A 24,302-nucleotide genomic window follows, 5' to 3' on the forward strand; every position below is an offset into this window, starting at 1 on the left:
ATAAACATAATATATATAGTATAAACATTTATAGCATACATATGTAATCTCTCTGCCATTTTGGGCTACCTTACAAATAAGGCAGAAGCAACACATAAAAATTAAATATACATATATGTACATACACACACACACATGAATATGCATATTTATAAATTTAGAAATATAGAACATAGGTGACTATTCGAGGAAACATATATATTTATGAGCATATAAATATATAGGTAACATACATAAATATATTTAATATAGAAATTTACACATATATATGTAGCACTCTGCCACTCTGGCATACTTCGCTCATACAGGGTAGAAGCAAACATATATACTCACATACATGTGTATGCACACACATAGGTATGTTTTTATATATGTACATACAGCTACTTATATTTATTAATATATATAGAAATACATAAAAAGCATAAATATATACATAAGGGTATTGTTAAATTGAATTATCTTTGTCCTAAAGCTGCCTCCATACTTATTTTAAGTTTGGCCTAATGAGTTCTCTATACATAGCTAGTTGAAACCTAACTTAATGTGTAAAAATAACTGTAACTTAACCCAAGACTGTAGTCTTATAACATGTAACCATGTCTCAGCCAATGAAAACAGCTGAGCCTTCAGCCAATCAGAGGCTGAAAGCTGCCAAAACATGACTATATAAGGTAAATGCCAACAGCAGCCAATCAGGCTGTTTCCGTGCACTTCTTTTTCTCTAGCTGTAAATATAACCTGCACATACGGTGGCACGGAGTGTTCTGAGCCATTTTTGGTGCAAACTGATGCCTGATTCCTAAATTGTTTCTTTGCTCAAATAAACTCTGCTAAATTTAATGTATGTAAAGGTTTTTTGTTTTTTTTTTTTAACAGATTCGTGTAGGAAATGCAATCTGAAGTAGAACTTCCATCAAACCCCAGAAGCATGGAGTGCCCAAGCACAGCGACCCACCAGGCCCATTGTGCACACAGATCTCTGACAGCAGCAGGGGTCCTGGGCAAGTTCTCTCTCAAATTTTGAAGCTCCAAGAATTTGTGTTTTGAGCTATGCATTTGTTTAAGCCATTTTTTTTTATCCAGACTGGGTTTCGAAGTTGATTCTGAAATAATAAATAAAAGCTAAATAAGATCTTTAAACTAAATTTGTTGTAATTTTGTCTTTTGAGAGTTCTGGCAAGCTGAATGGGATCCACCTCCCAAGACCCCTTGAGGAAAGCAGGAAAGACACTGCTGGCCCCTTTGCCCTCCTTCTGAGGTTGTACATTCCTCTTAGGCCAGACTCTGTTCTTTTTGCATTGAACCTTGATCCTTTTGGGTTTCAAATCCAGGGTTTTGTGCTGTGAGAGGGCAAATTATCTTGGGATGGGTGCCAATGGCCAGTTTCTGCTGTGAGATAATATACGGCCTTCTGAGGTTTGGGTAGCTGATGAGTCATTGGCAAAAACTTGACTGAGTCCAGCATCAAATTGGATTTGATTGTGAACTGCATTGGATCGAGGTAGGAGGCCACTCAGTCTGATGATCAGATGGAAACTGGACTGGGTTCAGTAGATAGATAAGTTTGGCCTCCCTCAAGATAACCTAGAGTTACAGTGGTGACAGTGGGGAAACCCTTACAAACGTAAATAGGTGCATGTCTTCCCAGTTACAACAACTGCAGGGATTGAGAGTACTTGTACTTGTGCATGCAAACTAAACACCCCTGTGCCCTAAGATGTCTGCCTTTTTTGCAAATAGCAGGCCACTGGAAAAAGAATTGTCCACTTTTACAGCAGCCATCTCACGGGTCATCCCTTTGGCCTGGACTGTTTCCCCACTAACGGAAGCCCTCAAAGGCATCACTCTTGGGACAACTATCGACTAATCTAATTAGCCCTCCCTGTTTTCTCTCTCTCTCTCTTTGATCCTGCTTCTCCCATGGGAACCTCTCAGTTGACTGAAACCACTCTTTTCAAACCCTTGCTGCCACTTCTTTCTTATTGTCATGAACTTTGCTATGTTCCCGAAGTCTTACTTAGTGAAAATAAGCCTTTCTGACTTAATTTCCTTGTTGAGAAGGGTGGCCAGTAGCCAGGCTAGTGATAAAATTAATTAAATATGCCACCGAATTAATTCCTACAGTGTTAGAAGCACCAACAATGTCAGTGACCATGTAACATGGATTTAAGCTACAAGTCGTAGAACTGTGATAAGAAGCCTCAGCGCTGTAAAACAGAGGGTGGAGGAAAGCATTTCCTCTCTCAAATGAGCTTTGCCAGGTATGCTTCTTGAAGAGTAGGAAGTTGAAGTGTTCAGGACTTTTATATCTATTCTACTTTGGCTTCATTTAAATGATTCTTAGTTTATTAGCCTAGAAATGGCCAAGAAAACTTAAGTCTCAATAATTAGTTATAAATGTGAAATATCCCCAATTTTTAAGGTAAAAACAACTTATAAATGTATTTGTAAAAATTGCGTATATTTTTAGAGAATGTGTATTTCTTTAAAACGGAGGGGAGTCTCTCATTTATATTAGTTTTCTTCATACCCTTCTGAACTTTGCAATTTCTATGTGTAGGAACCTATTTCTTACAGTTTTTCTATGCTAAACTCTGTCCTGGTCAGTTCTAGAGTGTATGAAGAACCAAATGATGTAATTGTATGCGACCTGGCTGTAGTGGAACAAATTTGACTCTTAAGTATGCAGGCTCTAATTTTCCTGTCTGGTTTTTGTAAGTATTCCTTAGATAGGTTTTTTCTTTGAAAATCTAGGATTGAGAGGTTGATGAATGAAAATTAATCCTTTCACTTTGTTGTATATAGGTTTGCAATAATTAGGTCAGAGTAGAGTTTTAAGGTCATGAAGGGGGCTGATGACTTACAAATAATGGGCTCTGATTGGGCAACTACTCATCTGAGTTCCTTCCATTTGACCTAATTAAGCTTGTGAAATTTACACTAAACCACGAGCTCATCTTTAGAAAGCTTTTACTAAAAGATTTTCAGCTGTTCCAAATGGGACTTATTAGTGGAATGTGTTTTAAAGAATCATATCAGATGAATGAAAGGTATTTGATCCTTTATTTCCTAAATAATTAAATGATGGTTTGGAAAATAGGCTAGAGTCTAACCACAGTGCTCTTATTAGGCTTTCTTGTTAAACATAGGTCTGAGCCTAAGTACGTCAATACAACAAATACTTACTGTTTCATTTCTATTAATGAGAAAAAAAAAAAAAACAAGTCTTTCTGGCATAAGGATGATTTTCATCTGGTTATTTTGAAACATTTTTGTAAAATAAATTTACGTCTATAAAGAACATTTTTATTTGTAAGGAGGGGTATGTCTCTGTGCACTGGAAGAGAGGGAGGGCTAAATCACTGGGAAGTCTTATGATAAAGAAGCCATTGGCTTAAATCAGCAAAGCAAGCCGTCCCTTGGTTTAAGGTGTTTTTCCTGGCCATCCTGTCTTGACTAGAACTTTACCTACACCTTCCTTTTTGGTTTAGGCAAATGATAGTGTCTAAACCTGAAGTCTCAGCTCTGTGTCTTTGAGATATAAATGTTCTACCATGTCTTCTCTGGAACCTGATAACTATCTATCTCTTTAAAATGCAAGTCTAGGGAGATGACTCATCAGAAAAAGAAGAAAAAAGAGGTATTTGGAAATTGTGCAAGTTAAAGCAGCCCCTGATGCCAAAGTCTACACATTCCTGAGTGAGTCAGTTCTGGCCAGTTCTAGCTGGATCAAGAGAGCCCTGCTGGGCAGGCCTGAAGAGCACCTGGATGGCACACACCTGAGGAGCCAGGTGCCTGAAACTTCCTCCACCTGCCTGAGGAGCGCCAAAGCCCAGGTGCTGGCTGGACAACCCCTTCTGGCTGCCTAAGCAGGTGGCAGAGGAAGGAAACAAGGTCAGAGGCAGAGTGTTGAACCCTGCCTCCCAGGTGGGTGGAAGATGCCTGTCACCAAACTAGGGCCCAGCTTGCCAGGTGAGGTGGGTGAACTGGTGATCCCCCGAGAGAGTGGATGTCAGAACTATATGGTCCCAGACTTCACCTCAGCCAGCAAAGGAGAGAGAGGGTTAATGTTAACTGCACGAGGCCCACGCTAGCCTTAAATTCTGTAATGCAAACCCTTCCCTTGGAGACAAAACAAACATGACAAGGAATTCTGAGGTCAGGGGACAAGAACCACAAGTTCCCTAGTGGGAGACTGAGGAGGCAGTGTCCTTCCTGCCATTGGTCTACTGGCAAAGAACCTTCCTCAGCCTGACCTTTCCACATTGCACTTTCAGCTCTGTTTGCAATTTTCCTCCTTTAGTGCTGAGGGAATCCCAGTGTTTGATCCTGAAATCTATAGGTTCCTAATGGGTGGTTAAAAAAAACCTCAGCGAGAGAAGCAGAAAATGTTTCCTCTTCCTGAAAAACTGTAGAAAGGCAGGCACCATTCTGGGTGAGGACATGGTCCTTGCAAATGTCTTTTTTATGTTTTTTTTTTTTTTATTTTGAGATGAAGTTTTGCTCTTGTTGCCCAGACTGGAGTGCAGTAGTGCGATCTCTGCTCACTGCAACCTCCGCCTCCTGGGTTCAAGCAATTCTCCTACCTCAGCCTCCCGAGTAGCTGGAATTACAGGCACCTGCCACCACACCTGGCTGATTTTTGTATTTTTAGTAGAGATGGGGTTTTGCCATGTTGGCCATGTTGGTCTCGAACTCCTGACCTCAAGTGAGCCATCCGCTTCTGCCTCCCAAAGTGCTGGGATTACAGGAGTGAGCCACCGCGTCCAGCCTGCAAATGTCTTTAAAGACAGCGTTTCAGAGGCTGTGACAGTGCCCTGTGAATGTGCCAAATCTCGCAGTCCCGGGAGCTCTGAGGGGCAGATCCAGCTCCTTGCCAGGCTGATGGTACTGAAACCCTGCTCTCTAAGACATAACTGATGGCCCTGCAAGATTTCTTAATCGACTGTGGACCGTGAGAGTCTGCATCTCATTTTAATTAAGACAGGAAAAGAAAGAACAAAAGAGCAACTCCCAGGTTATAGAGAAACTGGATTTTAGTATAATATTCAAGTGTAGCATTGCTAATAATAACAAACCTTTCCCCTCCCAAATGGTAAACACTTGCACTGCCTATTATACAAAAATTCAACCACCCCTCTTTCCCCCCATATCTCCTCCCTAGTGACCCTCCCCCTCATGTGGCCTCATGAGCCTGGCCAGTGGTGAATGGCACTTTCAGGGGCATGAGACTTCACGTGAGTGGGACTCAGCTGGGACCCCTCTCCACGTGGGAGCCGGAGAAGCTGCCCTAGTACCAGCTCAAAGTGTCCGTGATGTCCCTGCTGCTGAGGTAGGGGCCGCCTCTGAGCTGGTCTCGGGGTGTGAGCTGCTGCTGGTAGTGGGCTCTACCCTGAGGGCCTGGTGGCTGGTCGGAAGGGCAGGCACACATGGGTGCCTCCTCAGGGACCCAGGCCACCTCCCCACCACAGCCCTGCACTGTATGCTCCAGGCATGTGCTGAGTGCCTGGTCAATCACCAGTGCCCCATTGATCCCAGTCTCCAGAGAGATCATTTAGCGTCACTCCACAGAGGGGGAAACTGAGGCCCAGAGAAGTAAGGTGACTCTCCCCAGTCACAGGGCTGGTCAGCAGTAGGATGGGAGGCTAGTCCCTTGCTCTCTGACTCCCTGAGCCCACCCATAGCCCAAGGCAGCCAACCTCTGCCTGCCCTGGTTCAGGCCCCAACTGGCCCCTGTGGTGCGTGATGTCTACCTTCCTGGCCTTTGTGCTCCCAGCCAACTGGGATGGAGCCTCCAGCTGGCATGACAGGTTGTAGCTACAGACAGAAGAGTGGCTGTGAGGCTGCCAGGAATCTCACCAGGGCCCCCTCCCAGGGCCTGTCCAGAGTGAGGTCTGGGTACCCCAGGCATTGCCAGACCACAGGATCTGATGTTGACCAAGAGGCCATGGCCACAGGCTTTCTGAGGCTGGCCCCCAGGGAGAGTTCAATCCTACTGTCCCAATTCCTGCCCTGGCCTTCCCTCTTGTCTCACCGAGCCGCTTCATCGTCCCAAACCAGGACCCAAAGTGCTGCTTGGGCTCAAGGTTGTAATTATTTGCAGCCAACTGGAGCAGCGGACCTCCTTGCTTACTTTGAATTCCTGGGTCCAGAGGGAAAAAGTGGGTGGTGACAGGGACTGGACAGGGATGCCACAGGGGCCCTGTGGGGGTGTTAGATGGGGTGGTGGCCAGTCTTTGCTCATAGGGGACCCCCTCCTCCTCTCCAGTCCTGTCCCCACCTGTTCTCAGAGCTAGCTCAAACAGCAGCTCCTCCAGGAAGGTGTCCTTGGTTTCAACCTGGTACTCCCACCTGCAGGTCTTCCTGGAGTGTCTCCTCTTTCTCTCTGTCTCCCCATAAATCTAAGATGAGGGGGATGGATTTGCCCACCGCTACTCACCTTATGACTCTTGTGAGGTTGATCAGTCTCCCCTGGAAGGCCAACAGCTGAAGTCCATCAGAAAGGGTCCTCTGGCCCAGAGCCAGCCCCTGCCCACCCCTGTCATGCTGCACCCAGGGTGCAAGACCCAGATCAGGTCTGGGTGACAGGAGGGGGATAGAGGGGCTGAGGCTCAGGGGCCTTCTAGCCTAACTTGTCTGGAGACAGCTGGGGAAACTGAGACCCCAAGCAGGGAGGTATGGCTCCAAGAGATTATTCTCATTAACCTGAAACATTTTTGCAAGCTGTTAGGTATAGGAAGTCTGTCACAGGTAAGAGAAATGCTTTTTGAGAGCATGAGAGACAGCAGGGTTGTGATAATATTGAAGCACCACTGTGCAGATTCACCAATTGCCACCACCGGGAGCCCCCTGAGAGCCATTGCAGATGCACAGCCCTCCCCTGCAACCCCTGGACCTCCCCATGGTCTGGCACCTAAAGGGTTACGTCTCATGGCAGGAATCAGGGCCCTCAGGATGCCCTGCCCACTCCAAAGTCTGCCTCTGCTCTGATTGGTCGCTGACATTCAGATTGTCACCCAAATATAAGGACGTTAGCAGAAAGACTCATTCAATACAAGTGGACTCAGACATAGATAGGAATTGGGTTGCAAAAAGCCCCTTTTGTTTATTTTATTTTGGAAAAAAATTTTATTGTGAAAATTCACATATATATAGAAAAAAATTCAATCAATGCAAAAGGATAGACAATGAACAAATGAATTCCCCTTCCACTCCAGATCCCCACCCCAGATCCAGACCTCCTGAGCCCACTTCCCCCATCTCATCACAGATCCAGACCTCCTGAGCCCACTTTCCCCATCTCATCACAGATCCAGACCTCCTGAGCCCACTTTCCCCATCTCATCACAGATCCAGACCTCCTGAGCCCACTTCCCCCATCTCATCACAGATCCAGACCTCCTGAGCCCACTTCCCCCATCTCATCACAGATCCAGACCTCTTGAGGCCACTTTCCCGATCTCATCACAGATCCAGACCTCCTGAGCCCACTTTCCCGACCTCATCACCAGTGATTTCTTGGGCTCTGCATTAGTTTTCTATTGCTGCTGCAACAAACAGCTACAGACTCAGTGGCTTCCATTTCTGTCTTATAGTTCTGGTTGCCAAAAGTCCTAAGAGGATCTCACCAGGCTAAAGTCAAGGTGCTGGCGGGGCTGTGTCCCTTCTGGAGGCTCAAGGAAAGAATCGGGTCCCTGCCTTTTCTAGATTCTAGGGGCTCCAGCTTCTAGGTTTGTGGCCTCCTTCCTCCATCCTCAAAGCCAGCAACAGCAGGTGAAGTCCTTGCCCATCGTGCATCACTCTCCCTTCTGCCTCCTTCAACTTTTTTTTTATATTTAGGGGGAACGAGTACAGGATTCCTACATAGTCAAAAAGCTCCTTATAGAGAAGCTCGGAACTTTCAATACAGCTTTGCATTTTTTACCATTTTAATTTTCCATTTAATTTAAATGTATTCTCTCATTTGACCTTCATACTCTGTGGAGAAATATTTCTATTTTGGCTTGTATTGACAAGCTGTTTTCACACAGCCCCCGCATCACCCAACCACCCAGCAGAGATCCTCATTCCCATGAAACAGATAAAGAAATTGAGACCCAGGGAGGCTAAGAGTCCTGCCAGGATCATTCACCTTTCAAGGTAAGGAGCCAGTTCCAGACCTGGGTTTGTGCGGCTCCAAGCTCCCCCGTCTTTCTACAATGCTAGATTTAGACTATAGCAATCTAGCAAGTGTGGCCACACAATGCTCAAGTTGGATTTAGTTGATGTTCTCTATAAATCCATTCTCCTCTCCCGTGTAAGCAAGGCAAAGTACTCCAGGCCATGGGGAGTCCCTGAAGACTCGATGAACTGCAATGGCCACATCAGGAGGTTGCAGGTTGACCAGAACTCACCGACACAGCAGGAGAGCAGCTCTGAACCTTCAACCCAGCCAAGACCCAGTGCCTTGGACTGGGGGAGAAAACATGCAGCCATTCCTCTCTCTCTGCTGGCTAGAGGGGATTCTGGCTTTTCCTGCCAGAGCCACCCCTTTCCCTCCTCCTAAAGTTGATGGTGGTTCTTTAAGGAAAGGGAGAAGTGCACGGTGTGATAGGGCAGGAAGAGAAGAAAACGGAGAAGAGGGGACTTTCCCATAAGCAGGCAGAAGAAACGGCAGCTGTGTTGTGTGATGGACATGGATGCAGCGGTGTCCAATGTGGGGTCAGCCCTAGAGGAGAGACAGAGAGAGAGACAGACAGTGAGAGAGTCCTGGCCCTTATGATTAACATGGGATCTGCCTGCAAATGCTGTTTAGGGCCATCGCCTCTTCCTGTACTGCTATTTTTGAGAATGATGCTCCTGAGCCCCATGACCCAGTCAAATTTCATGTCCCCTTGAGCCAGATTCAGTGCTGGGAGTCCAGTGTGATCTGCCTGGATCTTGCTGCACTGAGAATAGGGCAGATCTTGATCCCAATACAGGGGCTGGATATGAACAGGCAACAGCTGGGTTTCTGAATCAGAAAGACTTGGTTAATTGCTAATTGCTTAGGTGAGTAATTTAATTTTGTTGAGTCAGGTTCCTCAGCTATAAAATGCAGATGACAATACTTATTCCTCCAGGTTGTGGGGAAAATGGAGACTCTAAGCACGATGTCCATTTCACAGAAAGATACCAATTTGGTGGCTTATTTTCCTTTCTACCTTCAGAAGTGGCTATCCCTGCCACCCAAACAGACCCTTGACTCTCAAGTGGATGTCCCATTTGCACAGGGGGAGACCTGACAGCCTATGTTGAGTCTATACTTACCACTTAGTGAGCATTGTATCCACTCAGGGGCCTCTGTGGGCATCCGTCTCCTCTGCAGCATCTTTCCTCCCCACAGCTGGGTCTGCACATGACCCCCTCCTTGGGTTAGGCCTCTGATCAGTGATGACCTTGGTATGGTGGTGATGGTCAGTCTTGGCATCAAATGAGCCAGTTTATATCATCAGCTATTCAATAAAACACTAATCTAGGTGTCACCGTGAAAGTATTTTGTGACACTGTTATGTACATGTTGTTACAAATGTGCATGATGCATTTACTACAGTATAGAATTTTGCCTGGGTGCCAGCCTGAAGTCTCTCTGACAGATCATAGCCATGTTAGTCCCACAGTCACAGGGGCCAATGGATTAAATTATTTTATCTCCCTTGAGAACTAAAATAAAACCCTAAGCCCCCCACCCGACTTAACAGACCCCCTGTTGGCCAACGGAACCTCAAATACATCTTAAAATTCAGTTCTTGGCCATGACAGGACAGGAGGTCAGACATACCTCCCTGTACCTCCCTCCCTCTTATGGTTTAGACCCAACAACTGAACAGCATTAACATTAAAATAGAGATCATGAGACTAACAGAACAGATTCTTTGTGGCAATAAGACCCCAAATTATAAACAGGACCTAGGGCCATGCCAGGCAAGGGTTAAGTCTTGTACCCTACTCTTAAAGAATAAACTAGATTCTAACTACCACATAGTTTTTATTTTTCTCTAGCAGCCAAGCAAGCACTGGCTATGAGAGAAGCAAGATTAAAACAATTACAACTCACCCAGTTCACAGACACTGAGTAACTGATCTCCTGCCCCACCGACCTTAACGACAGCTTTCACTGGACAAGGGACTGATTTCAGTAACTTTCTCCTGATAAGAGACCATCCTCCATGGACTGGTTCTGGCCAGTTTTAGAGGCTGTGCCTTTACAGAGGCTGAGTACCTTCATTCCCTGCTTCACTTTTTGATGTGTAGGGCCTAATTATAACACATTTAAATGTCAAGTCTCCACCCCAGAATGAACATGCATGTTTATTCAATATGCATGTGTTAGGACCTCTTTTATGAGTATTCTCATAAAATGATATAGCTCCTCTGATATCCTATTGAGTATGTATATGTAGTCAACTCATTCGGCTCAAATTCCTGTCCTCTCCTTCCCTCCCTGGAAGGGCCTGCCTCTGGCCTTGGCTGTAGGCCACACTTCCCAGCCTGTCATAATGGCCACCTTGCAGGCTGCAAACCTTTATAAGAAATAAAGCTCTCTTTTCTAAATTTATAAAATTGTGTGATTTTTCAGTTGATGCTCTCTTTCTACACACACACACACACACACACACACACACACACACAATTTATACAGAAAGAAATCTGGAGAATATACGTGGGAATGGATATTAAGTGTGTGGCACCATGGTGGAAGTAACATAAAGTTGGATTAGGCTAAATTTATTAATGTTGGCCCACTAAACAGAGATTCTGGATTCAGGGTTGTAGGTCAAAGCTTTAGAAAGGGCTCCAAGGGTTGGTTTGATCGGTTACTTGGTTGGTTGCTTGCTTGGTTGGTTGGTGCTTGCTTGCTTGCTTGCTTGTTTGGTTGGTTTGTTGCTTGCTTGCTTGTTGGTTGATTGGTTGGCTGTTTGCTTATTTGTTTTGTTACTTGGTTGGTTGGCTGAAACAGAATCAGAGTTTACCTAAAGTACATAAAGTTGAGATGTCACAACTTCCTTGGTTTATGTGTACAGGAAGGTATGCAAAAACTCAGGGAGACTGGATTTATTATGTCAGACCTGCTCACTCACACTGGAGGGTCTACAGAACATACTCCTCACAACGATCATGAGAAAGAATATTGTGAGAGGAGCCCAGTATCCTGGAAGAGCTTTGAGCTTGTGCTCTCAGTAGGCAAAATGTTACAGCAGGAACTGCAGCCACTGGACTGGGATCTTTAAGTAAAATGAGGATAATTGAATCCTGGGGTGGCAGGGAACATGGGCTGTCCTTAATCACCAAAGATGAGGTGGGTGTGGTCACTACAGTGGAAAGCAGTGTCAAAGCAGCAGTCAGAATGGTTTGACTCACAGACACCCACGGCATTGTGTAGTCCATGGTATCCACAGGGAGAGCTAATGAGCTGTACCAAAGTCTTAGTTGTTGTTTAAAAAATGAAGAATTCTAGGTCAACTGAATAAAAGACTAACTCAAATTAATGAAACACAGATCTAAACCCTCAATCAATTCCCAGACTTGAGCCAGTTCACAGGCCCACAACCCCTAAGTGAAGGGGAGGCTGGGTGATCTTGGGGAAATATGCTGCTACATTGCCAAAAACTTACATAGTTAATCTTTTTCCCAGTCTTCCCCAAAGGGGCCTACAGCCTTCTGCCAGGATGACTGTGACTTAGAGAAAAGAAAATTCTCAGATATTTGGGGAATTACTGGACACTGGCTCTGATTTGACAGGAATTCCCAGAGACCAAAAACATCACTGTGGTCCACCAGAGTAGGGACTTATGGAGGTTAGCTGGTGGATGGAGTGTGAGCTCATGTCTGTTTCACAGTGGATCCAATGTGTCCCTGAACCCACCCTGTGGTTGGAACAGACACATACTCAGCAACTTTCAGCATCCCTACATTTGTTGTTTCACCTACGGACTGAGGACAAGTATGATAGGAAAACCCAATTATGAGCCACTAGGACTGGTTTCGCCTAGTAAAAGAGTAAACCAAAAGCAAGAGTGCATTGAGTGCTATGTAAATGCTCTCCAAAGGGTGGCCTTGGTAGAGAAGGATTTCAATAATCAAGCAGATAGGATGACCTGTTCTGTGGACACCACTCAGCCTCTTTCCCCAGCCACCCCTGTCATTGCTCAATGGGCTCATGAATACAGTGGCCATGGTGGCAGGGGTGGAGGTGATGCCTGGGCTCTGCAACATGGACTTCCACTCCCAAGGTAACCTGGCTGTGACTCTGAACCACCTCCATCATAGAAGAGGCAGTGTCTTGTTCTCACTGAAACAGACACTATGTATGAGAATTTCCCCTCCTACCCTCAATGTTCCTATCACGACTGATAAATTGTACTTCATAAAAATCACACTACTGTCTGGACTTACAGAGTGCCTTATCCACCTCATGGTCTCCCACACCAATTGGTTCTCATCATCACTATTACCCCTAGTGACACACCAGCAAAATTTTCATTTCCTGTCCCTCAATCTTATGCTCTGCTAGTCTAGAAGTCTTGGTCCCAAAAGGAGGAATGCATCCCCCACGATACAAAGAAATGATTCTACTGAACTGGAAGTTAAGATAGTCCCTGTCCACTCTGAGCTCCTCATGCCTCTGAATAGACAGGCAAAGAAGGGAGCTACCGTGCTGGCAGAGGTGGTTGATCCTGACTACCAAGGGTTAATTGCTTCTACTCCACAGAACTAAGAAATAATACTTCTGGAATACATGGGATCTCCTGGGTGTCTTCAGTGCTACCTACTACCATGCCCTGTGATTAAGTTAATGGAAAACTACAACAACCCAATTCAGGCACAGCTGCCAATGGCCCAATTCCTTCAGGAAGGAAAGTTTGGGTCATTGCCCCATATAAAGAATCAAGACCAACTGAGTTGCTTGCTGAAAGCTAAGGGAATACAGAATGGGTAGTAGAAGAAGGTAGTTATAGTTACTAACTAGGAACATGTGACCAGATACAAAAATGAGGACAGTAATTGTTGTGACTTTGACAAGGGAGACAAGGCAATTCAATGGGGAGTGAATAGTCTTTTCAAAAATGTCCTGGGACAGATTGATGTTCACATGTACAGACTGAAGTTAGTCCCCTCCCTCACACCATTTACAAAAGTTAACCCTAAATGGATCAAAGACCTAAATATAAGAGCCAAAAGTTTAGTACACGTAGGAGAAAATATGGGACTGAGGCTTTGTGACCTTGGGTTAGGCAATGATTTTATAGATATCATACCAAAACCACAAGTATAATAGAAAATATAGATAAGCTGTACTTTATAAAATTCACAAATATTCCTGTATCAAAGTAGACTTTCAAGAAAATGAAAAAATAATTACAATGTGAGATAAAATGTTTGCAAACCCTATATCTAAGAAGAGAATTGTATAAGAATGTTTGGGCCGGGCGCGGTGGCTCACACCTTGTAATCCCAGCACTTTGGGAGAACAACGTGGGTGGATTACGAGGTCAGGAGATTGAGACCATCTTGGCCAACATGGTGAAACCCCGTCTCTACTAAAAATACAAAAATTAGCCGGGCGTGGTGGTGCACGCCTGTAGTCCCAGCTACTCAGGAGGCTGAGGCAGGAGAATCACTTAAACCCGTGACGCAGAGATTGCAGTGAGCCAAGATCGTGCCACTGCACTCCAGCCTGGCAACAGAGTAAGACTCCGTCTCAAAAAAAAAAAAAAAAAAAATATATATATATATATATATACATGTTTGAACATTCACAAGTCAATAGTAAAAAAGAAAATAACACAATTTTAAAATGGGGAGACAATCTGAATAGACATTTCTCCAAAGAAGATATACAAGCAGCCAATAAACATGAAAACATGCTCAATCTTATAACTCATTTAAACAATGCAAATCAAAACCAATGAGAAAGCACTCCACATCCATCAGGAAGGCAATACCTAGAGAGACAGATAACAGTAAGTGTTTGTGAGAATGTGTGGAAACTGGACCCCTCGACATTGCTGGCAGGAATATAAAATGATGCTGTCCTTTGAAAAGCAGTCTGGCACTTTGTCAAAAAGTGAAACACGGAGTTGCCATATAATATAGCAATTGCACTCCTAGATCTGGAGAAATGAAATCATGTGAAAAGCTTGTATGTGAATGCTCAGAGCAGCATTATTTAGAACAGCCAAAACGTGGAAACGACCTAAATCCCATAAACTGCAGAAGAGATAGATAAAATATGGTGTAGGTAAGTAACAGAATAGAAGTCAAACATAAAAAGTAACAAGCTACTGATACATACCATGAACATAAATGAACCTTGCAAACTTTGATAGAAGCCAGTCACATAAGACCCAGCGTTGTGTGACTTCATTTATATGAATGGTCTAGAATAGGCAAATCCATAGACTGAAAGTGATTACGGATTTCCTAGGGCGGGGCAGATCAGGGAAATGGGCAGTGGCTGCTGATGGGTACGTAGTTTCTTCTGGAGTGATGAATGTTCTAAAACGATGGTGATGGATACACAACTCTGTGAATATATACAAACCCCTTGCATGGTACACTTGAAATAGATGGGCTGGATAGCATGTAAATTATATCTCAATAAAACTGTATAAAAATAAAGAGAAGCGCCCGGAAGTGCTGCCTTGGAGTCGGTGAGAAGGCGGCCACGGCCAGGCCTGGTGCCTGAAGAGAAGTCGGAGTCGGCGGCTGTAGAGGCTGTGCGCCACATACATCTGCAGAACTTCTCACGCTCTCTGCTTGAGACCCTCAATGGGCAGAAGCTGGGTGGGCACTTCTGCGACGTGACTGTGTGCATTCATGAAGCTTCGCTGCGTGCGCACCGCTGCGGGCTGGCAATCGGCTCGCCCTCCTTCCAAGACAAGCTGCTGCTCGGCCACTCTGAGATCCGTGTGCCTTCGGTGGTGCCTGTGCAGACGGTGCGACAGCTAGTCGAGCTCCTGTACAGCGGTTCGCTCGTTGTGGCACAGAGTGAAGCCCTGCAGGTACTCATGGCTGCGTCGGTGCTTCGCATAGACAGTTATCGACGAATGCACGCAGATTATCGCACGCGCTCCTCTGCACCCGCGAGCACCTCTGCACCCGCGCCCCTGCCCACCCCTGTGCCCCCGCCACTCGCACCTGAGCAGCTGCGTCACCGCCTGCGCCACCTGCTGGCTGCGCACCCCCGGGGCACCCCGGTGCCGCGCACAGCGGTAAGCAGCGCCAGCCCGCGAGTTTGCAGCTGCCTGCGCCCCCGACACCTGCCAAAGCCGAGGGGCTTGGTGCCTACCCCTCACTGTCCGCGGCCCCTGACGACCGAGGTGACAACGATGACGAGGAAACTGACGATGAGACCGATGGCGAGGACGGCGAAGGTGGCGGCCCGGGAGAGAGCCAAGCACCTCCTTCCTTCCCAGACTGTGCTGCCGGCTTCCTCACTGCTGCTGCTGACAGCGCGTGCGAGGAGTTCCATGCACCCACTGGCCTCTCTGACTACAGTGGTGTGGGAGAGATTTTCTTCTGGGATCTGGGGCAGCTGAGGACGTATTTCCAGACAGCTATGTAACCGCTTGGCACGACAAGGATGGCGCTGTCCCCGAAGGCTGTCCCACCGAGACCCCTGTCCAGCCCGACTGCATACTGGCCGGACCCCGCCCGCCTGGCGTGAAGACCCCAGGGCCGCCTGTCGCACTCTTCCCCTTTCACTTGAGTGCTCCCGAACCACCCGCACCACCCCCTTCAGCACCATCCGGGCCAGCCCCTGCGCCCCCACCCGCCTTCTACCCCACACTCCAGCCCGAGGCAGCCCCCGGCACTCAGCCGTGGGAGGCCCCGGCTCCCTCTGCTGCTCCCACCACGGCCCCCTCAGGCACCACTGCTCGCACTCCAGGTGCCGAGCCACTTGCCTATGTGTGCGGCCACTGTTGCAAGACGTTCAGCTCAAGGAAAAACTACACCAAGCACATGTTCATCCACTCGGGGGAGAAGCCGCACCAGTGCGCCGTGTGATGGCGATCCTTCTCGCTGCGCTACTGCCTTTTCAAGCACATGGTCACGCACACCTGCGTGCACGCCTTCCAGTGCGCGGTCTACGCCAAGCCCTTCACGCAGAAGAGTTCGCTCAATATGCACATGCGCGCTCACCGGCCAGAGCGCGCGCCCTTCCCCCGTCTACCGCAAGGTCTTCTCTCGCTAGGCGCTGCTGGAGCACCACCGGGCCGCGCATCCCGCGCCCTGATGGGGCTGGGGCCTGGTCTCGCCCACTGTGGATCCGCAGCCTCCCGCACAGGCGGCCACGCCCGCTTTCCCACCAGTAGGCCACGCTCCCTCCTGAGCGCAAGTCCTGTTTCTCCCTTCACCCCTTTCTCCATACGCCCAAGTCCGCCTTACTCCTCTCCTCCATGTACTTGAACCTTCCAGGTGGTGCTGGGCTGGGGCTGGGCCTGGGACTGGCTAGGGATCAGACCACCTCTGAGAACTAGACCATTTCCGGCCTAAACCAGGCGTTCAGGCCCTTGGACCCGGCCCAAGATTTGACTCCGGTTCTCGCCCCGCCCTCTCCTGGGGTTGGGGTGGGGACTGAGGCCGCTCTCCTGCTCCAGTGTCGGGCTGGGCAAGGTCCCTGGCTCCCTACCCAAGCCATCACTCCCTCATGGGGCTCCTAAGGAGGCTCAAGTGGACCCATCATATATGGGGGCTGGTCCTCGGGACCCTCACTCTAATAAAGGAGTGTAGGCCATGGTGCCTAAACAAACAAACAATTAAATAAATAAATAAATAAAAGCTCTAGTTCATAGTCCCCTTGTGTTAGGTGTGTCCTATGACCAGCTTTTGCCAAAGGGAGACGATGGACTAACGTGAGCCACTTCCAGAGCTGGCCCACAAAAGCCTCCAATGCCTTTCTCACACTCTCCCCTTCTACCGATAGACGCAGGTGGGAGGAGGTCCCAGAGATGACGGAGGCACCTGATGGAAAGATTCTGGGTTCCTGCATGCCCACGCAGAGGGGAGCAGCCTCTACCCTGAACGCCCAGCCAGCAACCTCTGGTGGGCCCAAAATATAATGTGAAGTCAATGAAATCTGGGGGAGTCATCTGATATTTCAGCACATGTAACTAATGTATCTGCTTAAAAACTTGGCCGGGGCCGGGCGCGGTGTCTCACGCCTGTAATCGCAGCAATTTGAGAGGACAAAGCAGGCGGATCACTTGAGGTCAGGAGTTCAAGACAAGCTTGGCCAACATGGTGAAACCCCATCTCTACTAAAAATACAAAAAATTAGCCAGGTGTGGTGGTGGGCGCCCGTAATCCAAGCTATTCAGGAGGCTGAGGCAGGAGAATTGCTTAAGCCCAGGAGGCGGAGGTTGCAGTGAGCCTCGATCGTGCCACTGCACTCCAGCCTGGGCAACAGAGTGAGACTCCGTCTCAAAAGAAAAAAAGAAAAAACACTTGACCAGGGGCAGTGGCCCACGCCTGTAATTCCAGCACTTCGGGAGGCTGAGAATGGTGGATCACCTGAGGTCAGGAGTTCGAGGCCAGCCTGGTCAACATGGCGAACCCCATCTCTACTGAAAATACAAAAATTAGCTGGATGTGGTGGCAAGCGCCTCTAATCCCAGCTACTCAGGAGGCTGAGACAGGAAAATCACTTGAACCTTGGAGGTGGAGGTTGCGGTGAGCTGAGATCGCACCACTGCACTCCAGCCTGGGCAACAAGAATGAAACTCCATCTCAAAAATAAATAAAATAAGTAAAAATTTAACCACACTGTTAGCTAAGTATTTTTTAGACATTTAAACCCATTTAAACCCAGCCATTTTGTCTCAGAAAATTTTGTTCCTATGCAATGTTTGATTCTGTGCTAAATAAAACATTTAAATCAGAATTATACCAATCTTTAAATCTTTTTGCTAACACAGTATTTTCCAGGGCATTTTTTTTTGTATTTTTTTTTAAGCAGCTGAAACAGGCACTTGTTTATTTCCCCAGAAGGAGGCAGAATGGGGTCCTTGGGGAGTCTCTGTCCCAGCCTGGTGCCCTGGACAGGCAGATCTCACTTCCAGAAGAGCACATTCCAGAAAAGTAGTCAGCAAGGGTAGAGGCCCAGGGACAGCAGTGGGAAGAGCAGGGCGCCTTAGGTGTGGTGCTCCAGCACACCCTGGGCCAGTGCTGCCAGGAAGAGCTGCCAGCCCTCGGCCAGTGACAGTGGTGCCTCCTGCAGCTCCCGCCACAGGAATGGGCTGCCAAGGAGCGTGGCTGCCGGGCTTGTCAACACCAGCAGGGCAGCATAGAGGGTCCAGGGCCCAAAGGCTTGGCGAGCACAGCGGCAGCACCATAGTGGCGGCCAGCAGGAAGTCCAGTCAGAAGTTGGTGAGGGCGATGCAGCCCAGCTGCAGTACTAGGTAGATCAGGGCTACCAGCTTCAGAGCCATCCAGCTCCTGTCTGGGACCTGTGTGCTTACCACCCTGTGCTGGGGGAGGGGGGACACTAGGGTCAGGGGCCCCCCCTGAGCTCCTCAAGGCCCACTCCGGCCTCATGCAGCTGCATCCACAGTTGCAGAGCCTTGAAACCAAGGACCAGGAGCAAGAAGCTGGTGGCGGGCATGTAGAGGCCGACGGAGACGAAGCGGGACAGAGTGGGGAGCAGGTAGAGGAAGAACAGCTGGTGCAGGTGTTCCAGGAGGTGGTTGAGCTTGCAGAACATGCCCTCCAAAGCCTTGCCCACTGCCACCAGGTCATACTTGTACTGGCGGAAGCTATTGATGCGACGCAGGGTTAGGGCCTCCACATGGTAGCGCAGGAAGAGGCCATGGGAGGCCTGCCACAAAATCATGAGCAGCAGTGTTTGCAGGCCCTGCAGCAGTTCGTCCAACAATGTCCAGTCCTGGGGCTGCAGCTTACCCTGAAGCGTGCACAGCAGGCCCACTTTCTGGCAGAAGGTCTGGAAGAGATTGAGCAGGTCAAGGTTGGGCAGCTGTCCATGGCAAATTTTATTCAGACATGTTAAAACCTTGATCCATTTTATAAAAATAAAGGATAGAAACCCAATTCTAACTCATCCACTTTATTTTTTATTTTTTTTATACAGAGTCTTGCTCTGTCACCCAGGCTGGAGTGCAGTGGCATCATCTCGGCTCTCTGCAACCTCCACCTCCTGGGTTCAAGCCATTCTCCTGCCTCAGCCTCCTGAGTAGCTGGTATTACAGGCATGCCTCACCCATTCCTGGCTACTTTTTGTATGTTGGCCAGGTGGGTCTTGAACTCCTGGCCTCAAGCGATCCACCTGCCTCGGCCTGCCAAAGTGCTGGAATTACAGATGTGAGCCACCATGCCCAGCCTCTAGCTCATCGACTCTTATTTTTAATTCACCAAAACTATTTTATCAGGATTTTTTTTTTATTTAAATGACTCTGTTTTGGGCCACATCAAAATTAACTGACTACAGATTCTGCTATCGTAAGTTTTCTTTAGGGATCAGTATTTCTTTAAGTCAACTTTTCAGGATCAAATTAAACACAACAAAACATTTTGCAAAATATTTTTCTTCCAACAATTTTTAGTCATCATAAGTTGTATCACATATAGTTTTAACTGTTATCCATTTTGCATGGATTATTTGTATTATTAATCTTCACTATGAGAATTGAAATATCTCTAGTCAAAATGGTGGGGTCAAACCATTCTACTTTTTTAGTTTAGAGATTTGAATTAGTCTTAGCTTTTAGGAACATGCTGCTTGCCTAGAAGTCTCCATAAACCCCTGTGCTGGCCTTGCCCCATTGATGAAACAGAAGAGGATTTTCTCAGAGCTCCTTACAAGTTACAGTCAGGTGGAAGCCAACACATCACTTCCTATCATCCTGCTTAGGCACTGAAAGCAGCCTTCCTACTCACATATCCTGGCTGAGAGCCATGACTTTTTCTCTCTCTTCAATGAATACATACCAAGAAAAGAGAGTCTGTTTTAGACAAATAAATTCCCAATTTATCTAAGGGTAACTCAGTTCCTCCCCTTCATCTTGCAGTTCAGTGTAGGGAAACAACGCTGGTCTTCACCCGGGATTTTCATACTTCCCTGTTTCTTAAGAACAGAGGGCTTAGTTTTATCCTCGGCAGCAACTTGCCAAACAAAAAGGCTACCGCTCCTAACTAACCTACCTTGTAGCTAAGGTGACCAGAACAAGTCCAAGCTAACTGGGCATGAGCAGAGGCACTGTGAGGGGCTCGCAGAGGCTGTCTGCCTGGAACTCACACAGCTGAGCAGGTCTTGGTCCTTCCTTCTCTCCTCTTCCTATCTCTGAAGCACAGCCCTCTGGGGTCCAGAGACAGCATTGAGGACAGAAGTCAGCTACTGAGACTCTGGGACAGCAGGACAGGTGCTGGCTGATGGCTATGGGGACAGCCCGGGTCAGCATGGACAGCCACCTCCAGAGTTCTTTAACAGGAGAAAGAAAGCACTCTCTCTTGTCTGTGCCACAACTGTTCTGAACTTTCTGCTGTGTGTAGACAAATCTAACCCCAGCTGAGGCACTCACTTTTCCCTGAATCTCTGTGAGCTGGGACCAGTCCTGCCCTTCCCTGGGACACACGCTCCTGCAAGAGGCAGGGGTGTAGGTGACCAGCATGACTGTAAAGATCTGGGGCTCTCGCCAGTCCCACATCCATGGCCACTTCTAATAGTCACAGAGGCTCAGTTTTCCCCTGGGGAACTACTCCCTTCCTCCAAGTCCATGTGGTTAAGTAAGGTTGGCTTACTTCCTGGTTGCAGGAGACAGGAACCGTGGGACATGCGCTGGAGGAACCACTGGTGCCATGCAATGTGCTGTGCAGTGTGGCTCTGGTGCACCTGCCGCCTGGGGCCCATGAAGACCCTGTGTGCATGTGTGGCCATGGGCATGAGGCCCAGGCATCCCCTTCAAGGTTCACGCATGCCCACTCATGAGGAGGCCCAAGGTTACCCCAGAGCACATCCCACTCACCCACCAGGTATGGAGGGAGCCAGACAGGTCCACACTGAGACTTCCATATGCAGTTCCAGTCCAACCCCTCATTAGACACTTGGGAAACCCAGGCCCAGAGAGAGGAGGGGCTGGCCCAGGACACAGGACATGGGCAGAGTCCAGTTACCATCTCCTAGGCCAGGGCTGAACCATATTCCATGGGGTTGCTTTGGGAATCGGAGCCCCTAAAATCCTGCAGACCCTGACTCACTTTTCCCAGGAGAGGCTGTTTCCTCTCAGCATCCCCAAAGGTGCATACCCACAGGCACGCACAAGCTGACATCACAGGGGGTGACTAAGGGTAGGATGGGAGGAGAAGCGGATCCTGGGGAGGTAACAAGGGGAAAGAAGAAAGAGGCTGAGGCAGCTCTGCTACAGACAGCAGCATCCAATCACCAGCACCATGACCAGGGCCCATAGCATGGGAAGGGGAGAGATGCAAAGAGGCCAGGCTGGGGGATCCCTAAGGTCCCCTGGGTCAGCCTGGTCTGGTGCCACCTCCACGGCAGTCAGGGGAAAGCAGGGCCTGGGGTCCTGTGTCCACTGCTCTGGGCACCTTCAACCAGGATGAGCCCCCTAGACTGAAAGGGCTACAGGAAAGAAGACCTCAGTTTCCTTCCCTACATACTGAGGTGCTTGGCGTGGGTCACCTCAAGAGTCCCACAGGCTCAGAAAGCCTCCGTTGCCCCAGCTCTCCATAGGTGACCCACTGTGCTCCAAGGTTCTTAGAAAATGCTTTCTACCCCTGGAGTTCCTTCTGAGCAGAGAGAGACAGGGTGGTTGATGCACTGAGACTTGGAGCAGCAGAGCATGGACCACGCATCCCTGGACAAGGGCAAAGACCCCAGTGTGGGAGCCTCAGGTCCTCCTACTGTGGAAGTGGAGCCGGGGCCACCTCCCTGGATGTGGTAAGGAGGCCTTGGAAGTGTCTGGACCCCAGGCCAGTGCTGGCAGTAGGAATAAGAGGGTTTTCTGATATTTCTCTCAATCCTCTTGGATTTTTGCCCCCTGGGATGTGGGAGCGTGGATTTGCCTTGCAAGTTCTGTGTTGTGGTTTTCCTTCTTTGGATGCAGTGCACGCTCTGGCCACCAGGGGGAGACATGTGCCCACTGTGTTCTGCAGGAGCACCTGAGCCAGGGAAGAGCCAGGGGTCATTCAGGCCATTCCCCTGCCTCCAACCTGACCTGCATTTCCTATTGTCAGCATCCATCTCCACAGTCCGAGCTGGTCCGTGGTAGGATGTGGGAGTGAGGGGCTCCAGATCCTCTCATTTACTCATTCAGTCATGATACCCAGAGCACTTACCTTGTTCCAGGGCCTGAGTTCAGCTTGGGTGCTGCAGTGAAAAAGACAGACATGGTATGGTCCCTGTCCTCCAGGAGCGCACCATCTGGAGGGGGAGCGGGACCAAGCCACAAAACATATAAGTGGGGAAAGGAGCAAGTGCTGTGTCGAAGTAAAGCAACTGCTGCAGGGGAGGCTGGGGGCCACTTCATGGTGGGGGGATCTGAAAAGGCCTCCCTGAGGTGACAGTCATGCCATGAGCAGAATGACAAGGGGGAGCCAGCCCTGCAGGCATTTCCAGCACAGTGTGGGGAGGTGGAACTGTGCAGGGGCTCTAGGACAGACATTAGTTTGTCCAGAGAGGAGCTTAGAAAGGGGGACAGCGTGGCTGGAGGGAGCTGGGGGGAGAGCAGGGGAGGGAGGGAAGGGTGGAGCAGATCCTGGGCCAGGTCCACTGTATGATGGCCCCACTGCTGTGTGGAAACACTGCCCCACCCGTAGCCGCCCATAACAATGGGCGCTCACTATCTCCGTTTCCACAGACCCAGGCCCAGCCCAGCTCAACAGGGTGCTTCTACCACATGGTCTCTCAGGGGGCTGGACTGAGGTCTCCTCTGAGACTCAACTGGGGCAGGATCTACTTTCAAGTTCATTCATGGGGCTATTGGAAGGATTCCATGTGGACTGAAGGGCCAAGTTCCCCTCTGTTGTCCTCTCTGGGTCCTAAGCCACAGGAGCCTCCCCTTAAGGCAGCTCCTAACAGAGCAGCTGCTCCCCAGAGCCAGGGTTCAGAGAGAGGAAAGGAGAAAGAGAGGAGGGAGAGAGGGGGGAAGAGAGAGCTGAGAAGATCTGAGAAAATGTCAGCCATGGTTACTAACAAGTAAAGCTTGGAGGAGATATCCCATCACTTTTGCCATATTCTGTGATTAGAACAGGGTCTAGTCCACACTCAAAGGGAGGGCATTGCACAAGGATGTGTATCCCAGGGGTGTGGATCACGGGGAGCCATTAGTGAGGCTGCCTACTACATAGGCAAGAAAGGTACTTGGGTTTTAATGTGGATATAAAGAGAAGCCACTGGAAGGATTAACGGAGGAAGACAATATATGAAATCATTTAACTTCAACCCAGCATGGCCAGAAGGAGAAATGACATTTCCAAGTTCACATGGCAGCAATCCAGGCCTTCCACAGGAGCTGTGGGGAGGTGGTGTTGCACGTATGGAGATGTCATGGAGTAGGAGGCTGAGCAGTCAGCATTTGGGGTCCTCTTATCAGATAAATTTGGGATAAATCTGTTTTCTGACCTGAGTCTTACTTGCACAGCACATTGACTTTGCGAAAATTCATCACCTTGCATGTTTCATCTGTGCATTCTATTTTCTTTTCAATTTAATGCCAGAAAATTAGAAAAAGACTTCTGGGAAATCTTTAAACCTCCAAACATGTGGTTTTACCCTCTATCTCTAAGGATGGGAGGGAAACTCTGCCAGTGTCTGGGTTGTAGGTGGAGTAAAGAAACTTGCAGTACCCCGTCTCTACTAAAAATACAAAAAAATTAGCCAGGCGTGGTGGCAGGTGCCTGTGGTCCCAGCTACTCGGGAGGCTGAGGCAGGAGAATGGCGTGAACCTGGGAGGCAGAGCTTGCAGTGAGCCAAGATCGCGCCACTGCACTCCAGCCTGGGCGACAGAGTGAGTCCGTCTCAAAAAAAAAGAAAGAAAGAAAGAAAGAAACTTGCAGTAAAGTAAGTTTGATGAAAAACAGGTAGTCCCAGAGCAGGATGGAAGGATCTAGGTGGTAGGAGGAGTAGGTCTGCCCCGATGGACCCAGAGCAGTTTCCTCCCCCAGCGCTGTGATGCGCGCCTGGAATTTAACACTCGTTTTGAGTGTTCTCTGGGCCCGTTGCTGAGGCAGCAGCACACTTTAGATGACGAGAAGGTGGCTTCTCCTGCATTTGGTGAGCCTGGGGCTTTGGAACCCTCTTCCATTATTTG

The 24,302-nt window shown here is 48.4% G+C and overlaps 1 protein-coding gene, 1 long non-coding RNA gene and 1 pseudogene across 2 annotated transcripts; 1 reads left to right on the forward strand and 2 right to left on the reverse strand.

The window, feature by feature from the left end:
- Positions 1-7,073: 7,073 nt before the first annotated feature.
- Positions 7,074-9,475, reverse strand: LOC103782991 (uncharacterized). Its single transcript, XR_608492.6, has 2 exons — positions 9,292-9,475; positions 7,074-8,710 (listed from the first exon to the last, which is right to left on the reverse strand). It is a non-coding gene; the product is annotated as an uncharacterized LOC103782991 (long non-coding RNA).
- Positions 9,476-11,051: 1,576 nt separating this feature from the next.
- Positions 11,052-17,756, forward strand: LOC100980193 (zinc finger and BTB domain-containing protein 45-like; annotated as a pseudogene).
- A 63-nt stretch (positions 17,757-17,819) lies between these two features.
- Positions 17,820-22,817, reverse strand: LOC100979844 (glycosylphosphatidylinositol anchor attachment 1 protein). Its single transcript, XM_063595066.1, is given in 5 exon segments — positions 17,820-18,331; positions 18,333-18,495; positions 18,497-18,534; positions 18,536-19,073; positions 22,330-22,817. Coding segments are annotated over 5 exon segments (1,482 nt in total). The 3' UTR covers positions 17,820-18,076.
- Between the last annotated feature and the right edge of the window lie 1,485 nt (positions 22,818-24,302).

Source organism: Pan paniscus, chromosome 12, assembly GCF_029289425.2.
Source record: "Pan paniscus chromosome 12, NHGRI_mPanPan1-v2.0_pri, whole genome shotgun sequence".
Lineage (NCBI taxonomy): Eukaryota > Metazoa > Chordata > Mammalia > Primates > Hominidae > Pan > Pan paniscus.